The sequence below is a fragment of the Carassius gibelio genome, chromosome B4 (genome assembly GCF_023724105.1).
Source record: "Carassius gibelio isolate Cgi1373 ecotype wild population from Czech Republic chromosome B4, carGib1.2-hapl.c, whole genome shotgun sequence".
Classification (NCBI taxonomy): domain Eukaryota; kingdom Metazoa; phylum Chordata; class Actinopteri; order Cypriniformes; family Cyprinidae; genus Carassius; species Carassius gibelio.
The window spans coordinates 25,123,416-25,143,420 of record NC_068399.1 but is presented as its reverse complement, the minus strand read 5'-3'; the positions used below and the strand labels follow the sequence as shown (position 1 = coordinate 25,143,420).

Here is a 20,005-nt window from a genome sequence, read left to right as displayed (position 1 = left end):
GTGGTCAATATGTTAACCCTGCACAATCTGGCAGTTTTTAATAAAGGAAATATACAAGCGCCGTAAATCTAAAGAATTATTAACTAGAATGTTTATTATCTAAACAAAAAAAAAATTATATTTATTTATTTTTTCCGCTGTGTCTCAGGAGGTCCCTGACCGAACAAAGGGTTTGTTATTATAACAGTCAGGTCCGGTTTAAACGCTCGCGTCAACACGCTTCTTCTGCGTCGCGTCTGGCTCGCGCTCTCTCCGAGGAGACGCTTCAATCGCGGACACGTCAGAGATCACCACGCATTTAGCGTGTCCACTCAGAGCCCCCTCTGCCCTACTTTCATTCCCGATGCTGAAGGAGGATGAGGAGGCAAATCCCAGAATGTGCTCGCAGATGGATGCAGCTGTTGTTGTAGTTCTGCGGATCGTGCGTGCGCGCAACGTGAGTGAATCGTGAATATATAGACAGATAAATAGATAGATAGATAGATAGATATTATTAATCCCATGAGGGACATCGGAGGACGGGGTTGGAAGGACTTTTAAGCTCCAGAGGAGAGAAGGGGGTCCACTCAGTGCCGACCGGAGCATGATGGACCCCCTGGCCGACATTCGCGCGTCTCATGCGGAGCGCAGCAGCAGAGGAGCCGCCGGTGGAGAACCAGCGGACGAGCGGAAGCGCGGCTGCGGGAGAGACGCTGCGTTGGGCGGCAGCGACAGTCTGAGCAGCTTCGCAGACATGGAGGACTCGCTGGACGAGAAACTCAAAGGTCTGGCGTTCAAGAAACAGATCTCGTACAGGTAAGAAAAAAAAAATGCGTCTGTGTTTCACACTGCGATTATTTCTCCACCGTATGGAGCGGTGAAACGTGTCAGATGATTTGTTTTTTGTGCATTACTAAACAATGCGAACCCCATTTGTTGTGCAAATCAACACACACCCACCAAAATAATCCACATTGTCCCAGGATATCCTGTGAAAGGAGATTTCGTTTATTTTCAAGCGAACAGCAATGACATTAGGGCTAGTATTGTTAAATGTATCGCATTATGTGAAAAAAAACCCTTCATCTCTTTATGTTGTCGTTTGGCCTGCTATTGATTTGCAAGCACGATTCAGCTGTGTTTTCCTCTTGCACATGAAACCCTTGGGCAATCAGACAGGCACTTGTATTGAATTGTTTAATTGACATTTGACCAATTATTATGACACGAACAGAGCGATGCATGGCTGTATAATAATGAATTAGACTTCATCTGCTGTAGAGAGACCTATTCCCACATGTCAGGGTCATAAACGACACGCTTTGACACATTAAAGGTCATTTCAGCACTACAGTAATGATACACAGTATTCTCAATAATCTCTGGTGCACCCATATAAACTAAAGCCATTGATGAGTTTGTTTGTGCAATGGGGCTCAACCTTAAAATTGTCCTGGACATGTTGAAAACATCTGAAGCTTGCTTTTTTGGATGCATTGATCCTGTCGTCCATTCCTGATCATGTAAGAATTGAGCCATACAGACCACACTGGTTTCATGCGGTCTCTTGAGAAAACTTGCTACTGTTCATCTCTTCTCAGAGACCCCCAATTTGACCTCTCCCTCCCCCGTTTTCCACCTGTCCTCGGAGGAGGGTCACTACCACCCTTACTGCTCCATCAGCGTCTAAAGGTCAATCCTCCTCCGAGCAGATCAATCCTCCGCTCACAATTAAGGCCAGTCTCTGAAGAAATGATCAAAGGCGTCCTCTCTTTCAAAGGAGCGATCTATATCCATCTCCAATTCAGATAAGACGTCAATAAGTCTCGTGAAACAAACAGACACAAGACAGCATGGCCTAAAATGCAAAGCATCTTAGATAAAAGTTTGGCTTTTAAAGCAAAGCTTCTAAATATGGAAGCTTTCAAGTTTGCCAAAGACAAACACAGGCACTGTTCCAAAATCTAGTGAGCTGCCTTGGGGTTTACTGTCTGCATAGGCAGCATCTTAACTGTAATGACACCTTATAAGTGATTGATGCAGATTGAGCGCTCTGTATAACTAGCATTCTTCAAATGAAATGTACAGTATTTACATGATACTCAAATACTACAACATATATGCACCCATCCACAAATATTGGGTAAAATAGTGTGTATATATATGTGTGTGTGTGCGTGCGTGCATGTGTGTGTATATTAAGATTATATATAAAATATTTGTAAATTTTTTCAAAATATATACTGTGTGTGTATTTGTATTTATATATATATATATATATATATATATTAGTATATATATATATATATATATATATATATATATATATATATATATATATATATATATATATATATATATTAGTATATATATATATATATATATATATATATATATATATATATATATATATATATATATTAGTATATATATATATATATATATATATATATATATATATTAGTATATGGAATTGTATTATATTATATATTGAATATATAATATATTAATATAATATTTAATTTAATTGAATTGTATGAGTTTAATATAAACAGTATAAATATTTTAACAAATATATTTAAATATAAATAATAGCATTCCTTACATGAAATTAAATGCAAAGAAAAGTACATTTACAGTTGATTTCAGTGTGATTTTTATAAATCACATGTACATAAAAATATACAGAATCTATAAATTGTATTTTCACATATATTAAGAATTTAATGTTTTTTGGCAACATATTTGTAGCATGTTTATCATCTCATTTCTCTCCATTATCTTTTTCACTGAGCTTGTCGTTTAACATAGTTCTGTTCCAAAAATCTTTAACATAGATCTTATAATGCAGCACAGTCAGCATAGTAATCATGCTGCTACATTTTGAAACAGGCTTCTTGTCTGAAACGTATCTGATGTCCTAAAATGCTGCCTAGGTAGGCAGTTCACTAGGTTTTGGAACAGAGCCATCGTGTTTTTCTTCATTTCACTTGAAAAGTTAAACATGCATATTTATCACGGTCTGCTCAGGATCAGAGCCGGCCTGCAAAAAACTGGTTGTGTTTGCTGAGCTTCTGCCAATGGTGGACTCCATTGACAATGCTAAATGGATCGACCAATCATGATCAAGTGTTTTGAGGAGTGATCTTACATCTGATATGTAATGAAAAAGTATATCCATTAAGGGAAATAATGTGTTTTTACTTGGATTTGAATAACTGGTTTATATGGTGGGTGGATGGAGGGGGCGGGGCTGTAAAGTGTGAGGGATTGGTGATGTCATCAGAACAGGAAATTTGTTTTAGAAGCGGAACAAATCACATTTTGATGAAGTATTTAAAAAAAAAGTCATAATAACATGCAATCATGTGTAATTAGACTAGGGCCAGTTTGTTCATATATTTTGAATCCAGAACATTCAGTCATCACAACTAGGAAGCATATTACAAGCCAGGAAGTGATGCATTGTGCCACCAGTGGTGCTGCAGAATTGATGGGAATGGGTTTAATATTTGATTGCATACAAGTGTTGTGTTTTATCGGTGCAACTTTAATAAGGGCTCTAATGCATTTAGTCATCTGTCAAGTTGTGCCAGTCCTCCTCCCGTTTGGCACTTTGCTTCGTGCGTTTGGCTGAAGACCGTAGATGCTGCGCCCAATTAGGACGTACCCTTCACAGTCAGTTTAGCACGCTCTGTTATTTTTTATAATTCTAATTTCTAGCTGGCATTGATTCAGGATGTGAAATGGCTGCCACACCTTTTGGAAATGTGGTTGATGCCCAAGAGAAACTGTGTGTAAATACTGCATGTGTGCTGAAATCAAGAACGAGGTGTTTGTGTAGTCGTTCCATCAGGGACAAAATGTGCACATACCTTTTTTGGACCCGTGATTGCCCTTTTGTAAGTTGTGCCTCATTGGCCAGAGTCCAGCTGATGGGTTTAATCACGCAAAGGTATGTGTATGTCCCTAAAACAGTGTCTCATTTCCTGCAAAATGTAAAACCCGGGAGCACTCCTGATGGCTGACGTGAATAAGGATTTTACATAAATGGTCATAATCTCTCCTGAAGTTGGCTGTGCGTAAAGCGGACGGCTTAACTCTGATAAAGCAGGTCTTTTTGCTTTTTTTTCGCAGTGGCGGGGGGGAATTGGACTTTTGAAGCTTTTCCTTATTAGGTATATGAGTTTAAGAGGCTTTTCCTCGGCTGTTCTGTTTGGTGAAACATCCGGCTGATCCGAGCTGCACCTTATCAGGGTTCAAAGCAGAAATTTAGTCCCAGGCTTTTGTTTTGTAGTAGGCCCGAACTGCATTTCCACTGATTTATGAGCCAAATGATGGCTTGGGTGATATTTTATGCCCATAAATGAATGTCGTACATGTTTAGTTTGTTTGTTTGAGGACGTTGTATCATGCAGTTTCCATGCATTCATTTTCTTACAAGTGGTCTGTCTCCTGTCATTCCTCTGCGTGACTCAGTCCTGCACCTGAAGTCCTGGCAGAGGAGCACCTGCAGACAGCCACCACACTGGAGGTGTGAGAGACTTCATCTCCCCTCCATCTCTTCATCCGTTCTCCTCCACTTCAGCGGGAGTTAACACTGTCTCAGCGATCTAATTCTCTCTGACACTGATGGCTCAAACAGGCTCGATGGTGTTTTATAAAACATGCTATGGCAGCTGCATTCAGTGTTTTGGTGGAGCATCAAACGAGAACGAAATGTGGTTTTAGCTGTTGTAAGTGTGATTATGTTGTATGGACAGGCTTTGGTTTATTGCATCTCTTACCCATTGTGTTAGTAATTGTTTCTTAGGGTGTATTCACACCAGGAAAGTCTAATCCGGATTTTAAAAAAAAATCAGTTTCACACTGCCCTTTTTGCAAGTGAACCAGAAACTGTAAACTGAAACCACATGTGTTATTGAGGTCATGAGTTAATTGGTTCATCCATTCAGCCATACCAGAGTTCGTTTGGAAGCGGGCCGAGACCACCTCTTCAACTGGGTCTTGCCTCGGTACAGTTGTTTGGTATGCACCTGAGTGTGATTGCTGTATTCACACCTGCCCAAAAGATCCGCACCAAGAGTGGAAACGAACATGAGTTCGATTCAGTCGAGCCACAGGGTGTGAATACACCCTTAGAAGTTTAATGCACTTAAAATGATTTAACTTATGTGAAAAACCTTTAAGCAAATATAGGACAAGTGTTCTACCCTCACAAGATATTATTAGTTATAATGTTAATATTTTTTCCATCAGAAGATTTAAAATATACATTTTCAGAAAAAAAGTTGTTACAATTAAATGTAACAAATATTGCATTTGATATTGCGTACAAATAATGTTAAAGCATCTAGATGCGACAAATTAATGCTACTGAATTACGAAGCAAAAAATGTAAGATGCAAAAAAGTTATTGTATTTAAATGCGTAAAATGTTATTGAATTTAGACTCAATAACAATGTTATTGCATTTAGATGCAATGAAAAATGTTCTTGCATATATATGAAAAAAATAAATAAATGTTGCATTTAGACGCCAATATGCTATTTCACTTAGATGGCAAAAATGTTATTGCATTTATATGTGCAAACTACCATCTCATTGCCATGAATCAAATTAATTGTGTCCAGTATCATAAGTGATATAAGAATATATGGTTCGGTTGAATTAATTTTAATTTAATTAGTTTTAAAATGGATGAAGGACAGAAATTGCAAGTGGACAGGTCTGTAATTAAGAACAGAAATCTCCAAAAAAATTTGTACATTTTTGTGTTGATTTTAGGGGAAACTCCAGACCTCAGTGTAATGAATGTAAACATGGTGAATGTGTTATATGCGTACTACATATATACAGGCTGTACTGGGATTACTGGGTGGCTTCTTTAGCCGATGATGTGACAGGACTGAGTCTTATTCATGATCTGAATCCTGACACTGAGTAATTTAACTGATTGCCGAGGCAGTAATGTTGGTGGGTAATCCTACCTACTGGACCATTTTTATTCATTCATGTTAATGGCATATTAGAGGATTTCATCCTCTTGTGCTTGCTACTGTTAGTTACCCCAGGTGCATGGAAATGTCCACTGGGTGCTTGCTAACATGGTTTGCTCTTTTTGATATAAAGTAGGTGGTCTGTCCAAATTGTACATTAAAATATGAATAATTTTACATCATGGGTAAGAAATTCATTTTTTTATTCAGGAAGGACACATTAAAGATCTGAAATTTATCTTGTATTTCTCAGGTTGGATGAGGTTGTAAATACATGCAGCTCATTTGCATTTGCTCTATGCATGCATAATCTTTTCAGTACAATTCTCTGGATCTGTCTCTCTCCTGGTCTCTTTCTCTGTGTAATGTGCTCACTAATTATAGTTCGCCTCTTGTCTCTCTCCAGCTGTGGTCTGAGAGGTTGTGTGTGTGTGTGTGTGTGTGTGTGTGTGTGTGTGTGTGGATGGGTTCAGACCTTTACACACTGATAGCACAGGGTTACAGCAACCCGGGCCTTATTTAGCAAATGATTAATTCAATTAGGCAGCCAGGACCTCAGGTGGAAAAGGAAAAACCTCTGAGGCCCCTAACACCTCCGAAGCCCTGCGAGAGGCAGAACGGAGGAGATCTGGTCCTGCTTTTACCACACTAATGGAGGATTCAGGGTCCTGACACACATTAGCATTGCATTCAGACCGCTGTTTTCAACACACAACACAACATTTACCTGATCATTACCAGGAGAGCCATCTGCCAGCAAGCGTCACTCTGTGTTCAGAGGCTTTTCGGGACACGCAGGGATTGAGTGGAGCATTTGAGCAGCACAGGTCACAGATAACAACTGCATACTCATTGAGCTGCAAGTCATGAATGGCTTTATTCGACATGAACGGTAGATGTTTATTAACATTGCTAGAGATTTAAGATGTCAAGGGTTAATTTTCAGTTCAAAACTTGTGATGTTATATATCAATCCAGTCACAGAGTAGAGATAAATAGCTCATAACTGACTAGTTGATTGAGTTTTTCTAGATTATTTAGATTTTTTCCCTTGTTTTTAGGTTTAGCACTAGTTCTAGGTTTATCAGTAGTTTTTTATTTATTATTCTGAGCTTTAGCTCTGAGACACTTTACATGATAAAAACCCTCTCGGAAATGTTGCATCTTTGAATTCAATTTAAAATTGTAAAATTCAAAATTAAACCACCTTTCTTTACTTTTTAATACATTTTTATGTCTTTTGAGATTTTTATCTTTCTTTCATGTCATAGGTGTTTATTTACATTTCATCTGGCTTAGGGTGTCAAGGGTTAATTTTCCATTTAAAAGTTGTGGTTTTGGACATAGTCACAGAATAGAGATGGATCAGGAGAGTTGATTAAGTGTCGATTGAGTTTTTTTTTGGGGACAGTGTTTTTAATGTGTGTGTGTGTGTTGCAATTTTAGGATTTTAGGCTGTCAAGTTAACCCCACAGGAAAAAAAAAAGCTTTATATAGCTTCAAGAATTTAATTTTAGATTAACTACCACTAAACTTCGTAGCGGTCCGCCAGAGTCCACCTCAGCCCTGAGCTTTGCTCTTGATGGAGGGGCTATTTTGAGCAGATGGAAGGGTCAGATAATGCTTCCGATGCCTCCCCCGCACCCTGCACCGAACGCCGAGGTTAATCATGGAGGTGTCAGCAGCCAGAGGAGGAGAACAGAGAGAAGAAAGAGTGAGAGGAGGTTCATGTACAGGCAGGAGTGGGATCCATCCCTCCCACATATCTCCCAATAATGCTCTTAATCTCACACACACACACTCACACAAAAGCATCACCGTCACAGTTCTGTGTAATTATACAGTCCGATCCCACACGCTCCCACTCACGGAGCCCCGGAGTGCGCACGACGCCGAACTGTCAGGATAACATACATCTATAACGTGAGAGAACATTGCAAGCAGTGCAGAGCATTCAAACTCCTCCACCAGCAACACGTCATATGTGCATTATGTATTGCGACAGGGTAATATATTGAAAAGCATGTTTTTGAGCTAGATTTTTGACTATTTTAGTTCTTGCATTAAACATTTATGAATCGAATTAGATACAGCGACTTTTCAGTTGCAATAATAGCTATTTCAGAGCAAATTCTTAATTATCATTTATATTTTTGCGTTTAGTTGATGCTTTTATCCAGAGCGATGTGCATTGCATTCATATGCTCATGGATTTTCAGGGAATTTAACCCATGACCTTGTCTTGCTAGAATCAATTACTGTTTAAATGACAGAAATGCAAAGCTACTGTATATATTGGATATCATCAAAGTATTAAATTTTTTTTTGTAACTGTTGTAGGTGGTGTTGTTGTTGCTAAACTCCTAGGGACCAACCTAACTTGGTTTCCTGTCATTGTTGTTGGCCAAAAGGCAGACTGTGTGTGTGTGTGTTTGTTAGGTCACAGACAGTCAAGGGAAGGACACAGAAACTGCAGGGGGTCTGGACCTCTCCCTCAAAACACCGGGAAATGTGTCACAGCTGTTTCTGTAGCACTGCAAAGCAATTGAAAGAACACATTTTACATGCAAGAGCAAACTGTGCACATAACGCCACATTATTGTATCTTGTATTGCATGTCAGCACAGGAGAATTCACTGTTATTTACAGCGTTAATAAAGTTGTGCTGTCCGTACGGTTTACCCGGAAGGATTTACTTTGATGTAAGATGTTATGCTTTAAAAGATAATGAATCCATTTATCAGCAGAACCTCTTTGTGTTTAGGACGAGCATCGCTAAAGCTATTAACCATAAGAATTAGACATTTGGTACACTGTTTATGCCGCAGACACGGATGATACCTCAAGTTGTGCTGTTTATTGAATGCTCTGTAACTTATCAGATGATATTTGAGCTAAAATGTCCCATAGAATTACATTGGAGGGGAGAACCAAGCCAGAATCTAGAGAACAGACTTTTGGGTGAGCCAGTAAGCATCCACCCAGAACACCCCAGCAACTGTAAAACAACAAGATAAAACCACTCAGAACAACATAGAAACTCAATAAATAAAACTTGACGCTGTAACAACCGCATAGCCCTGTGATAAAACCCTCTCAAAACACACTCAAAACTCAAAACTCAAACTCAAAACCCTCTCAAATCCACCCAGAAACAATTTTGCCATTCAACTTGGTACCAGAACATTCAGACACTAAAGCATAGTGTCACTGAGTTTTGCTTAATCAAGCACTACTTTAAGGGGTCATGAACTGAGTAACCAAAATATACATATAAGAGGTCATTGTACTATTAAAAACATACCGTGAGTTTCAGAACTCAAAACTTTCTTGTTGGTTGCTTCTATTGAAGCCAGTCTGCCAAAATAACAGCTTGTGAAATGTGCCCCTCTATGATGTAATAGTGTGACTAAACACCGCCTCCGCAGAAAAGATCAGGCCTGCTTTTACATCACTGCTGGTTTGGCCCCGCCCACTGATTCACACATACAGTGTCATAGGCCACGCTTATTAGAACAAAGCGCTTAGATGAGGGGATTAATAACAGGACAGAAATAAGCATTTTTTTATGTAAAAATCTTGATAACATAAGTGGACCTCGGATAACAGAAAAATGTACAAAAATCTAGTTTTAGATTTTTACTTTTATATCTCCAGTCAACTGAGTGACCAGATTGCTTTGGTTCCTCTTCTTCTTTTTTTTAAGAAATCACCTTTTTCTTTTGTTTTCTTGAGTCTTACAGTGAGCTGAAGGAATGTAAAATGTGTGGCAAGAAGCTGGTGTCACTACACATGAAGATCTTCAACAGGAGAAAGTGTCAGAACGCAGGAGAGGCTGAAGTGAACAGAGCGAGAGGCGATTACCCAGGAGCACTTGGATCCGTGTGAACGGCTCTCGCCAAAGCCAGACCGCCCACGGTCCCTGGACCCGCTGCTCTGCAATAAAAAAAAAAAAACGCTCTCTTAATCAGTATTTTTGTCTTGTTTTCCTGACGAAATATCCAAACGCTCTTAAAAATACTTGAGAAGCAAAATTGCATAAGATTATCAGACGAGTAGGAGAGGGATGAATGTAGGACAAAGGGATGGGGGGAGAGTGTGGTGAAGGACGAGGTGCATGTGGCCCACAGCAGGTGAAGTTTGACCCTGACGGAGAAAGAACGGGAGAAGGATACGGAAAGAAAGGGAGACAAAGATGGAGTGAGAGTTAAGGAGGAAGGTGAGAGCGCTGTAGACCTGAGGTGATCTTGAGAAAGATAAAGGGGAAACTGTTCTTTGATAACATGCCCTACGTATTTAGTAGAAGAAGAAAACTGAGAGACTTGATTGAGGAACAGATTGTCACATCGCCATGAGGAAAGGACACATGATGGAAGGCAGAGCAGAGAGAGGACGGACGGAACGACATGTGAGGGATGACAGTCATTAGTGGACTGTGGAGGGAAAGTGTGTGTCGCAGCGTGAGGCTGGGTGGTGATGGATATAAATATCTGAGCGCTGTTGTTTGGGGAGTTCAAGCGGGAAAAGCCCAGGCTTCCTGTCTGACCGCTATACCAGCAGGATGGGAGTTCTGTTGCACACTTATACGTTTTGCTGTGCTTTTATTGAAATGCTATAAATGAATATGGTACTACACAATGAATGCATTCACAAACTAATGTATTTAAAGATTTAAAATGCTAGAAAGCTACTCCTTCCCAGATTGGTCTAACTGCTTGACAAATACTGTACAAACGCCTTCTGCCAGTGATCAGTTAGTCCGGATTTGAATCATGCATTTAAGGTGCTGTTATCAGAAGGCGCTAAGTTAATTTAGCTCAAATAATAGCGAATCGCTAAAGATGCGATGAACATTTATCAGTCAGTGAATCAGGCTTGCTGAGCTTTTCCATCATCGGCTCAAACGCAGATGTTATCCGTGTTTTCAAGAGCGAAGGCGACATCCCGAGAAGCATGGCAGTAAAGTTTGTTCTGTATGTGTGAAAATATTGTGTGAAGTACCCAGTGCAGAATTCAGTAGGATTATGAAACCGTGTCAGTGGAGAGCTTGAGAGAAAACTGAGACATTCAGGGTATCTATTCTTTGTTAGTAAATAAACTAATGTGGAAAAAAACAAGAGTTTGTTTTCTCACTTTTGGTCTACCGGGCCAATGTGTCCATAGTTGAAGAAACACCCATTTATAACTGGATCTGCCCACGGATATGTCCACCTACCTCTTCCATTTCTTCCTCATGATCCGGTCACAAGTGTGATGTATGTGCTGAGTTTGCGTATGTGTGTGTTTGTGTAGTTTTCCTGCCATTGTCAGTGGGTGTTTGTCAGGCTGCAGTGACGGAGCTCAGGGGCAAATGAGAGAAATGTGTCTCCATCCACCACACAGATGAACACATAGTCACAACAACAACATCACGGACACACATGTGCAAAAAGGGAACTGGAGGGAATTCAGCCTCGACACATTTAATCCTAGTGACTAATACTGTGACACATTTATTCAGGAAACATTAGTGCAATAGTTTAGAAACTGCATCCTTGCCTTGGGACAGGGTAAACAGCCAAAGCATTCCTAGTAGCTTGCAGGGTCTGAAAATGTTTATCTCTCTTCTGAGTTTACACTGAAATCAGTGCTTTGTTTTCTCTGAGAACATTTTGAGGTTGTTGGGAACCTTTAGGGGTCACCGGATCGAAAAAGTTTGGGAAACTGTGAATTAGTAGATGCTTTTGTGCAAAGTGACACACTGTTTCAAGCACAATGGTGATAATTTGTCTCTTGTTGGGTTCAATCTGTAACCTTATGGATACTATTTTCCACTTAGTGGGACTCTTGTTTGCAGTAACCAGAGGGTTGTCTGTTTGAACCCACTAACAAGTTAGCCACAGTCCCTCTAGGGATATGTAATTTATGTCCCAAATCTGACACATATACATAAGAGGACTTGTGAGACGCCTGCTTGCTGTAATTCGATAAACAGATAACAAGACTATGCTAAAAATGAAGCGCTGATAATATGTTTTGTGATGTTCTTATCTAGAACACTCTGTATTGCCTCTTGATATACTCTTGTGTTGTTCTGTTCATCATGCTGTTATCAGGACGCTGCTGGCTTCAGATAAAAGCACGAAGATTGAATTAGCCTAATCACTGATCTGCCCGAGATTTCTCTCAGGCTCGGGGTCTCGCAGGAGCTCTGCGAACGTGTTGATTTTGTTACACTTATTACCTTTGGCAAATCTTTCTCTCGCTTGTGTTTCTTCACCCCACGGTGCTGAGTCTTAGATCTTAATCTCTGGAGTGAGAGAGAGGCATGAGAAAAAGGTCCATGTCAAGGACTTTCTACTCTGAAGAGAATGAGGAGAGGAAGAAGGATTGTGCTATGAAGCGCCAGTAGCCTTGAGGAAGTCGGTAATGGTAAGGCTCAGAGAAGCTGTCCTTCAAGTGCATGTTTGCCAGGGCCCGTGGGCAGGAAGAGTCACAGCGAGCACACTGACCCAGTTAGAGAGCCACAAGGAGGGATGGAGCGAAACAGAAGTGGAGAGAAAAAGAAGAGTGCGACAAGTTCAGAGACTCTTCCTGCAAGCAATTTCAACAGATCACGTCCAGATTGATCATTTGCGTAAATATATGAGTAAATTGCATGTACTCTGGAAACTACTCCAGATTCACAAATGCTTCGTAAACTTCAGTTTTAGCAGTTAAATATGTGTGCGTTCATAAATTCCAACCATTCGTAAATAGGGCGCTCGTGCATGGTCATCCACAATTAGCATAATTCCCGCCTATGAATTACAGCTACGCAAATTTGCTTGTCCAGGAACTCATTGGAATATTATACTCTCTCAGGTTTGACTCCAGTATATTGCAGAAATGCAAGAAAGACTAATAGGCCATTTGCCTAACAATAAATATTCAATAAGGTGTCCACCAAAGAGCTTTTAGCCAGCTAAAAGAGTTCAGGCTGTCTCTTCAAAACGACCCCAGCTGGTGGTTGTTATGATTTGGAATATCCTCAGTGGCAACACATTACTAGTATCGAATTTTTTATTTATATTGACTTCTCTGTTGTTGTATGGATTCACATTGTCGTATGGTTGGTTGGTATTTGTCCCGCCCCTTCTCCACTGATTGGACGGATGGGTAAATAGTGACAGTGACGAGCACTGCATTTTACAGTTATCAACTCGGCTACAAAAAAGGGCAAGGGCAAATTAACTTGTAATTTCTTTAGTACCAACTACCATTTTCATGAATGCGAAAGTTTACGTCAGAATGGATTTACACAAAAATTTGTTCTGCTCGTGTTTCGTGAATGAGGCCCATTGTCTTCTCATTACTTGATTGACATCACTTGTGTCAAGACACAGAAGGATCATTCCCTTTCAGCCACATTTTCAAGAAATAACCTGAACAGCACGGATCCATGACTATTAGACTTTACATAATCAGACAACTCACAAAAAACTTTGCATCATCAGAGTGTGAGGTCATCGAATGGAGTCACATCCTGTAGAGTCATTAGATTGCGACTCGCTCAGTCTGGCCAGAGCAGAGAGCCATGCAGTCAAATACTGACAGATCCCTGGATAAAGTGTCCCTTTGTAACAGGTCGCCCATAGATTGTTTTGCATAAGGTCAACTTGGGTTACATAATGGACCTTAAAATAGCTCCAAGTGCTAGACGTGGGGCTGGCCTTGCGGTTTGGTTTTCTGGGGGTAATGATGGTAGTGATGATTGTGAGAGATTCTTGTCTGTCTCTGGTGACAGGACAGGACCTGACACCCATACACCTCCGGGTTCTCAGGTATCCTCCATCAGGTCTCAGCTGTCTGACGGCCTGATGATCTCAGCGCTACATGGGGAGTGGGAGGGTGTGCTAGGTGTCCTCCGGCTCTATCAGATAGTCATGTGTAACAGTGATGTCAGCTCACCTTGCACCGGTGGAAGCGAGCTGTCAGCTTCGGATGCTGCTGGAGAAGAGGTACGAGGCACACCGGAAGTTAGGAAAGGAGGATACAAGCTGAGAAGGAGAAATGGAAGGATGATTAGGGCCCGGAAGATGGTAGAGGAGAACCGAGTATGTGGGAAAGGGCGGAAGCGGAAGGTGACCTGGTACCACAGGCTTCTCGGCTACAGGTTAGTGACAGTCTAGTTTGACCAGGTGTTTCTGCATATCTCCTCAGCAGCAGAACTCCACTCTTTTACTTCTTTTCTTACTGAGATCGAGAGTGGGTGGCGCAGAGAGATGATATCATAGCTGTGTATGTGGGTTGACACCTGACTTAAAGCGTGGACGCAGTTTGCATCCTACACACAACTACAAAACCTAATTGGCCGAGACAATTGGAGCGGGAACAGAGATTATGATGCTGACAACACGATTTAAGACTTAAATACACCAACGGTGGCGTGTGTTGGACTGTTGCCATGCCTACGCAGGAGGGATGATATTACCAAAGGGTGTTGTGGGAAGGAGCGGCCGCTAGATTAAGCACACATCCCCTGCGTACACACACGTAAGCCCTCTGTCCATCCCTTCATGCCGGATAAACAGGAACCCGCATGGCAAATTAATACCGGCCGATGATAAATGTCACACACATGCACATCATCCTTCTGCAGTCTCTCGGTGAAGCCAGACCTCTGTCAAAGCTGGTTTTAGTAGAACTAATTCCATTATGGCAGTCTCACTGATTGCTCTTCCTGTCTGTTTCCACCGGCGTGTGGCATATTCTTTATCTCAAATTGTGTTCCATTCAGCCTGTGCGGTGTGCACTCAGTTGATTACTTTATAGTGAAATGTTCTGCTGTCTGCGACATGACACTGTGTTTACCCAGGACCGATTGTGCAACCTGATGTATGGCATCTTTAAACAGTGGACATCGTTGATTGATTTGCTTAATGCCATGGAATAATATTAAACAGAAATGTGTTACTCATTTACCTGACTGCAATGGGAAAGAGGACATGTAGGTCTCAATCTCTTTATTTCAGCCTGTGGATTTGATCATTGTAGTGCAATCATATCCTCAGAGACATTTACACTAATGATTCAGCATTCAGGATGTTTTTTAATGAAAGCTTTCTTACTCAGCTCATCATGTTGCATGTTTTCTTTTGGTCATGGATGGCCTTTTTCCGATGCCTGTGTCATTAAGTTTCACATTTTGTTGCTCACAAGTCACTCTTTCATTGCTTAAGGAAAAAGACATTGTTGAGCTCTGTTCTGAAATCTTTGAGAATACATGTTAGACCATTTTTTGCCAGGAGAAAAATCTGAGAGCTCTTGTTTCAGAAAACCTGGTTTAGATTTTATTTCCTACGCATGTGTGACATATTTGTTTATGTATATTTGTTGTCATGTTCCTGGCATTCACCACAGTGGCACGTTTCCAACGCACATGTCATCCACCAGGGGTTCTATTTTTAGCTCGGAGGGTTAAGGTGCGTGATCCCGTGGCCCCGGCTCGCTTTACAGAAGAGCTCGTAACTGGACTCTCGCTTATGTTCTTTCTGAACGGGATAATTTTAGACGAGGATTTGAAACTTTCAGCAGGGTGTCAGGTGTACGGCCCACCATTTCCTTGTGCGTTGTTCTTTTCACCCCCTGTCTCCGTTGCTTGTGTCGTGAGTGTGTGTGTGTGAAATTATACACCGAACGTTGGGTCACTTTCAACCTTCGCTTCAAAAGGGACGGCCATATGGCAGTGTATGCTTACTATGTTAAATACTGGAGGAACATCAAGTGGCAGCAGTTTTTGAGGAAGGAGCTTGGAGTTTCATCAAGTTCATTTACACATTTTAATATGCATTTGGACAGCTGGAGATGCTAGCATGCATGCTACATGTTTTTTTTTTTATATATTAGTAACCTTAGATTTTTAATGCATGTGTTAACGTACATGAGAAATGTTTTGGCAATACATACTATTAACCTCCTTAAAGCGGTCATGAACTTCCTCTGTTTTTAATTTCTTCTCTGAGGTTCACTTATAATATTACATCAAAAACATCCTAATTCAGAAGTAATATGCAATTTTTCTGTCCCGTTTTAACCCCCAAACACACACTCATCAGAGCGCTGTTTGAAGAGGCGTAGCGGATTGTAGACTCGGAAGTAAACACCCACTGATATGATTAGCTAACAGTTGAATCCCGGGCCCCAGCTCAAGGGCCTTTCATGATCACCCCCCCCCCTCTCTCTCTCCCACTTTGCTTTCTGTCTCCTACACTGGCTTATCATAATAAAGTCAAAAACACCAAAAATAAATCTTAAAATTGTTATTTTTTAAATGCATTCCGGGGCTTGGCAACAATGTTTACGAGCATAGACAACACACTACATATGTAAATCAGTGGGTGGGGTTAAATCGGCATCTCTGTAGAAGCAATCATTGATCTTTTCTGCTGAGACAAGGTTTATTCACACGATTACATCATAAAGCGACAAATTCCACAAGCGGTTGTTTTAGCCGACTGGCTTCAATAGAAGCTGTTTTTAGACTAATGACATCGTTTTGGGCTCTGAAACTTACAGCATGATTTTATAGTACAATGACCTCTTCTTATACTGTATGTCTAAAAATGAAAGGAATTTTGGGTTCTCGGTTCATGACCCCTTTTTGCTCTCTTTGTGTTTGTACGGACAGTGTGGGTCTTTTTTCGAGGGCTGTATTTGTGCAAATATAAGTCTGAGTAGATCTGTCTGGGATACTGGCGTGGGATGATGTCTAATTTAATGGAAGAATGACAGACAGAGGAAGTGATCACACGATACTGACTCATGCAAGTCCCTTGCTGGGACACAGAACAGTCTTTGCTGATTTCATACCATATGAGGCGGAGGCTCTTCTTGCATGCAGGGAATTATGGGAACTTCCTGGCCAAGCAGACTGGTTAACAGATTGGTCTGGATCATTTTGATACTGGCACAAGGTAGCCTGGCGTCTCCTGTTGTGTGTGTTTGTAGTGTGTACCTGCTTTGATGATGACTAGTCCTTTTATGTGCAACAGCAAGGAGCTTCAGCCCACATCTCAAAACCTTCAGTCCAGCAAGGCCTCATTATTTTCTCTTGAATGTGTTTACTCTTGTGTTGAAGCTGTTTGTGGTCGTTCTGCTCCACAGGAAAGCCATCTCACGCTCGGGACTCCAGCATTTGGGTCCGTCCCACAGTCCATTCCCTGCCCTGAGCAATGGACCGGCCAAGGAGCTTCGCAGCACAGTGGACTGGAGCGTAAGTGTTCTTCATCCGTCTGTCCAACTGTATGGTATTACTATTATTATAATAGTTTATAATAATAAAACTATATGTTTTTTATAATAGTGGTTTTTATTAAATAATATTTAATATATGCAGATATTATATGCACATGATGAATATTTTTGGTTTGTTTTCCTGAAAGAGCAAAACTGTGAACATTTAAGATTGCATTAGCATGGCTAATTAACTTCAAAGCTAACACTGCCCTAGAGTTGTTACATTTGTCGGCCAGCTGTATACGTTACTTTGCTGAGTGTCAATAATGTACACGGCCAACAAATGTGAGCTTTGAAGAGAGAGTCCATTAGAGTCCAAGAAATGACATTAATTTATAGGAATAGCAAGATTTATATTGGTTACTTTTCTGAAATGAGATATATGTGACCTCCAAAGGAAATGAAACACATAAATGGATTAAAAGCCACAAAAGCTTTCATCTGATCTCCTCATTTGCAGGAGAGCGCAGTGAACGGTGACCACCTGTGGCTGGAGACGAATTGCTCCGGCGATCTCTGCTACCTGGGCGAGGACACGTGCGTGGTCAAGATTGCAGTGAGTATAGCGTGGTTAAACAGGTTAAAACGGACGAGAGAAGTCAGACGGTTGCTGTATTTGCAGGGTGAGCTGAAGGCAGAGAGGAGATTGTCATTAGAGCGTTTTAGCAGGGACATTTTCTTTCATGAGATAATGTGAGGCTGGTGTGTGTTGAAAGGAAGAGGCAGCTATTAGTCTGAGAATCTACAGCAAGTAAAAGGATTTTGTTAGGCTTTTGTTAAAGCTCTGATGTTTTCATGAGCCGTGGCAACTCTATTATTGCCACTTCAAGCAGTTGGCAAAATCCTTCCTTTCCTCAGAGGAAGCTTTTTGCCGCTGAAGATGAGAGCATATTCTTCTTACAATAAGATGGATCGTAGATGTGTGCATTTGCTCTGTGACAAATTGCTGTGTGTTTTGTGCTGTTGGGTTCTCTTTAAGAAGTCGGCTCCCCGGAGGAAGTGTGCCGCCTGTAAGATCGTGGTCCACACGGCGTGTATCGAGGAGCTGGACAAGGTGAGCGGAGGCAGAAATATCTCTAATTCTCATGCACGTCATCAGTATGCCCTCCACAGATGAATGCTGACGTTTGTCTCTTCAAGCAGACATCAGGAGGATGATGAAATGGGATGAGAGGGTATAATCTAGGCATTGCAGTTATGGTTTTAGGATCAGGAGTTGTTGGTTCCTGCTGTTGCAGTGTTCAGATATATTTGTCAGTGCAATTGCACAAATAGATTTGAAAGGATAACAGTATATAGCTCAATATATATTGCCTTGCTGCAAATGTAATGAATAATTTACTATGTATTCATGTCGGATTTGCGATTTATTTCATTTATTTAATTGTATTTTAGAAATTATATAAATAGTAATGTTATATAATGTTATATAATACAATTATAGTTGAATATTCCAATACATTATGCTGAATATTTCAATACATTATGCTGAATATTTCAATACATTATTTCTAAACTATTATTTATGTTTTACTGACTTTGTGGTAATGTCTGCATTTGGCTAATTTATTGAATTTAAATATATTAGAAATTCTTAGAATTATTTAATACTTGAGAGATCACTATTTTTTAATATTTTGTCATTTTTTTAAATATAATTGTAATATGGTGTAAATATTTCAGGTTGTAAACATTATATATTACATTATATATTAATTGCTATATACTGTATAATGCATGAATATAAATAATATAAAATAATATAATAGTTCCATTTATCAGTGCAGTTGCATGAATAGACAACATTAAATGAATATCAAACTTACTTTGTATAATAATGTATATTCTTTTTGCTAGAAATGTAATAAAAAAAATATATATTTTAATAACAATACAGTTATTTCTGTTTTTTTTAATAATATAAATATTAGAAATTGTTTAGAATAATTTGATGGTTTAGAATTATTTTTTGTTTGTAAATTTTTTAAACAATTAACATATTGTATTAATACTTATGTGTCTGTATTTCACATTGTAATTGTATTTTATCAATTGCATAATGTCATTTAATATAATATGATTTAATATAACACAAGCTACAACATTCAAAGCATCTCATTGTATTATAGTTCTGCTTTCGTTGTCTCCTCACAGATCAACTTCCGCTGCAAACCCACCTTCAGAGAGGGCGGCTCTCGCTGTCTTAGAGATGTGAGTCCACCTCATGGCCACACCACTTTACATCATGCTGAAGTTTACCGTGCACTCACTGAATGAACCCTTGTTGGCACGTTTGCATGTGACCCGTTGTGTCTGTTTGTGACAGCAGAACGTTTTGAGACATCACTGGGTCCATCGCCGGCGGCAAGAGGGGAAGTGTCGTCAGTGCGGAAAAGTATGTCAAGCCTTCAAAGTTTAATGAAGAACTCCTTCGCAAAAGTCTAGGATGTTTATACCATCTTTCACAATCATTGCAGAGTTTCCCGCAGAAGTTCTTCCACAGCAAGGAGATTGTGGCCATCAGCTGCTCCTGGTGCAAGCAGGCAGTGAGTGTCACGTCAGCGTTTAACGCACTGCTTTATTTAACGCAGATTTGTTTCATCTCTTTCTCTGTTTCTCATCTCTCTGTCCGTCAGTTCCATAACAAGGTCACGTGCTTCATGCTACATCAGATCGAGGAGCCCTGTTCTCTAGGAGCTCACGCCGGGGTCATCGTACCCCCTTCCTGGATCATCAAAGTCAGGAAGCCGCAGGTACGTTTTATCAGCAC

At 40.3% G+C, this 20,005-nt stretch overlaps 1 protein-coding gene across 6 annotated transcripts in view; it reads left to right on the top strand.

The window, feature by feature from the left end:
- The first annotated feature begins 144 nt into the window (after positions 1-144).
- The window catches only part of dgki (diacylglycerol kinase, iota), a 37,434-nt gene continuing 17,573 nt past the window's right edge, over positions 145-20,005 (top strand). The window contains exons 1-8 of one of the 6 annotated variants that reach the window (XM_052555008.1): positions 145-795; positions 17,104-17,212; positions 17,696-17,791; positions 18,218-18,289; positions 19,390-19,446; positions 19,562-19,630; positions 19,713-19,781; positions 19,872-19,988. In XM_052555008.1, coding sequence (XP_052410968.1) covers positions 584-795; positions 17,104-17,212; positions 17,696-17,791; positions 18,218-18,289; positions 19,390-19,446; positions 19,562-19,630; positions 19,713-19,781; positions 19,872-19,988 — 801 coding nt within the window. In that variant the 5' untranslated portion in view covers positions 145-583. Of the gene's footprint in view, positions 796-17,103; positions 17,213-17,695; positions 17,792-18,214; positions 18,290-19,389; positions 19,447-19,561; positions 19,631-19,712; positions 19,782-19,871; positions 19,989-20,005 lie in introns of all 6 variants that reach the window. The other 5 variants (XM_052555007.1, XM_052555006.1, XM_052555011.1 and 2 more) reach the window with 5 other exon arrangements.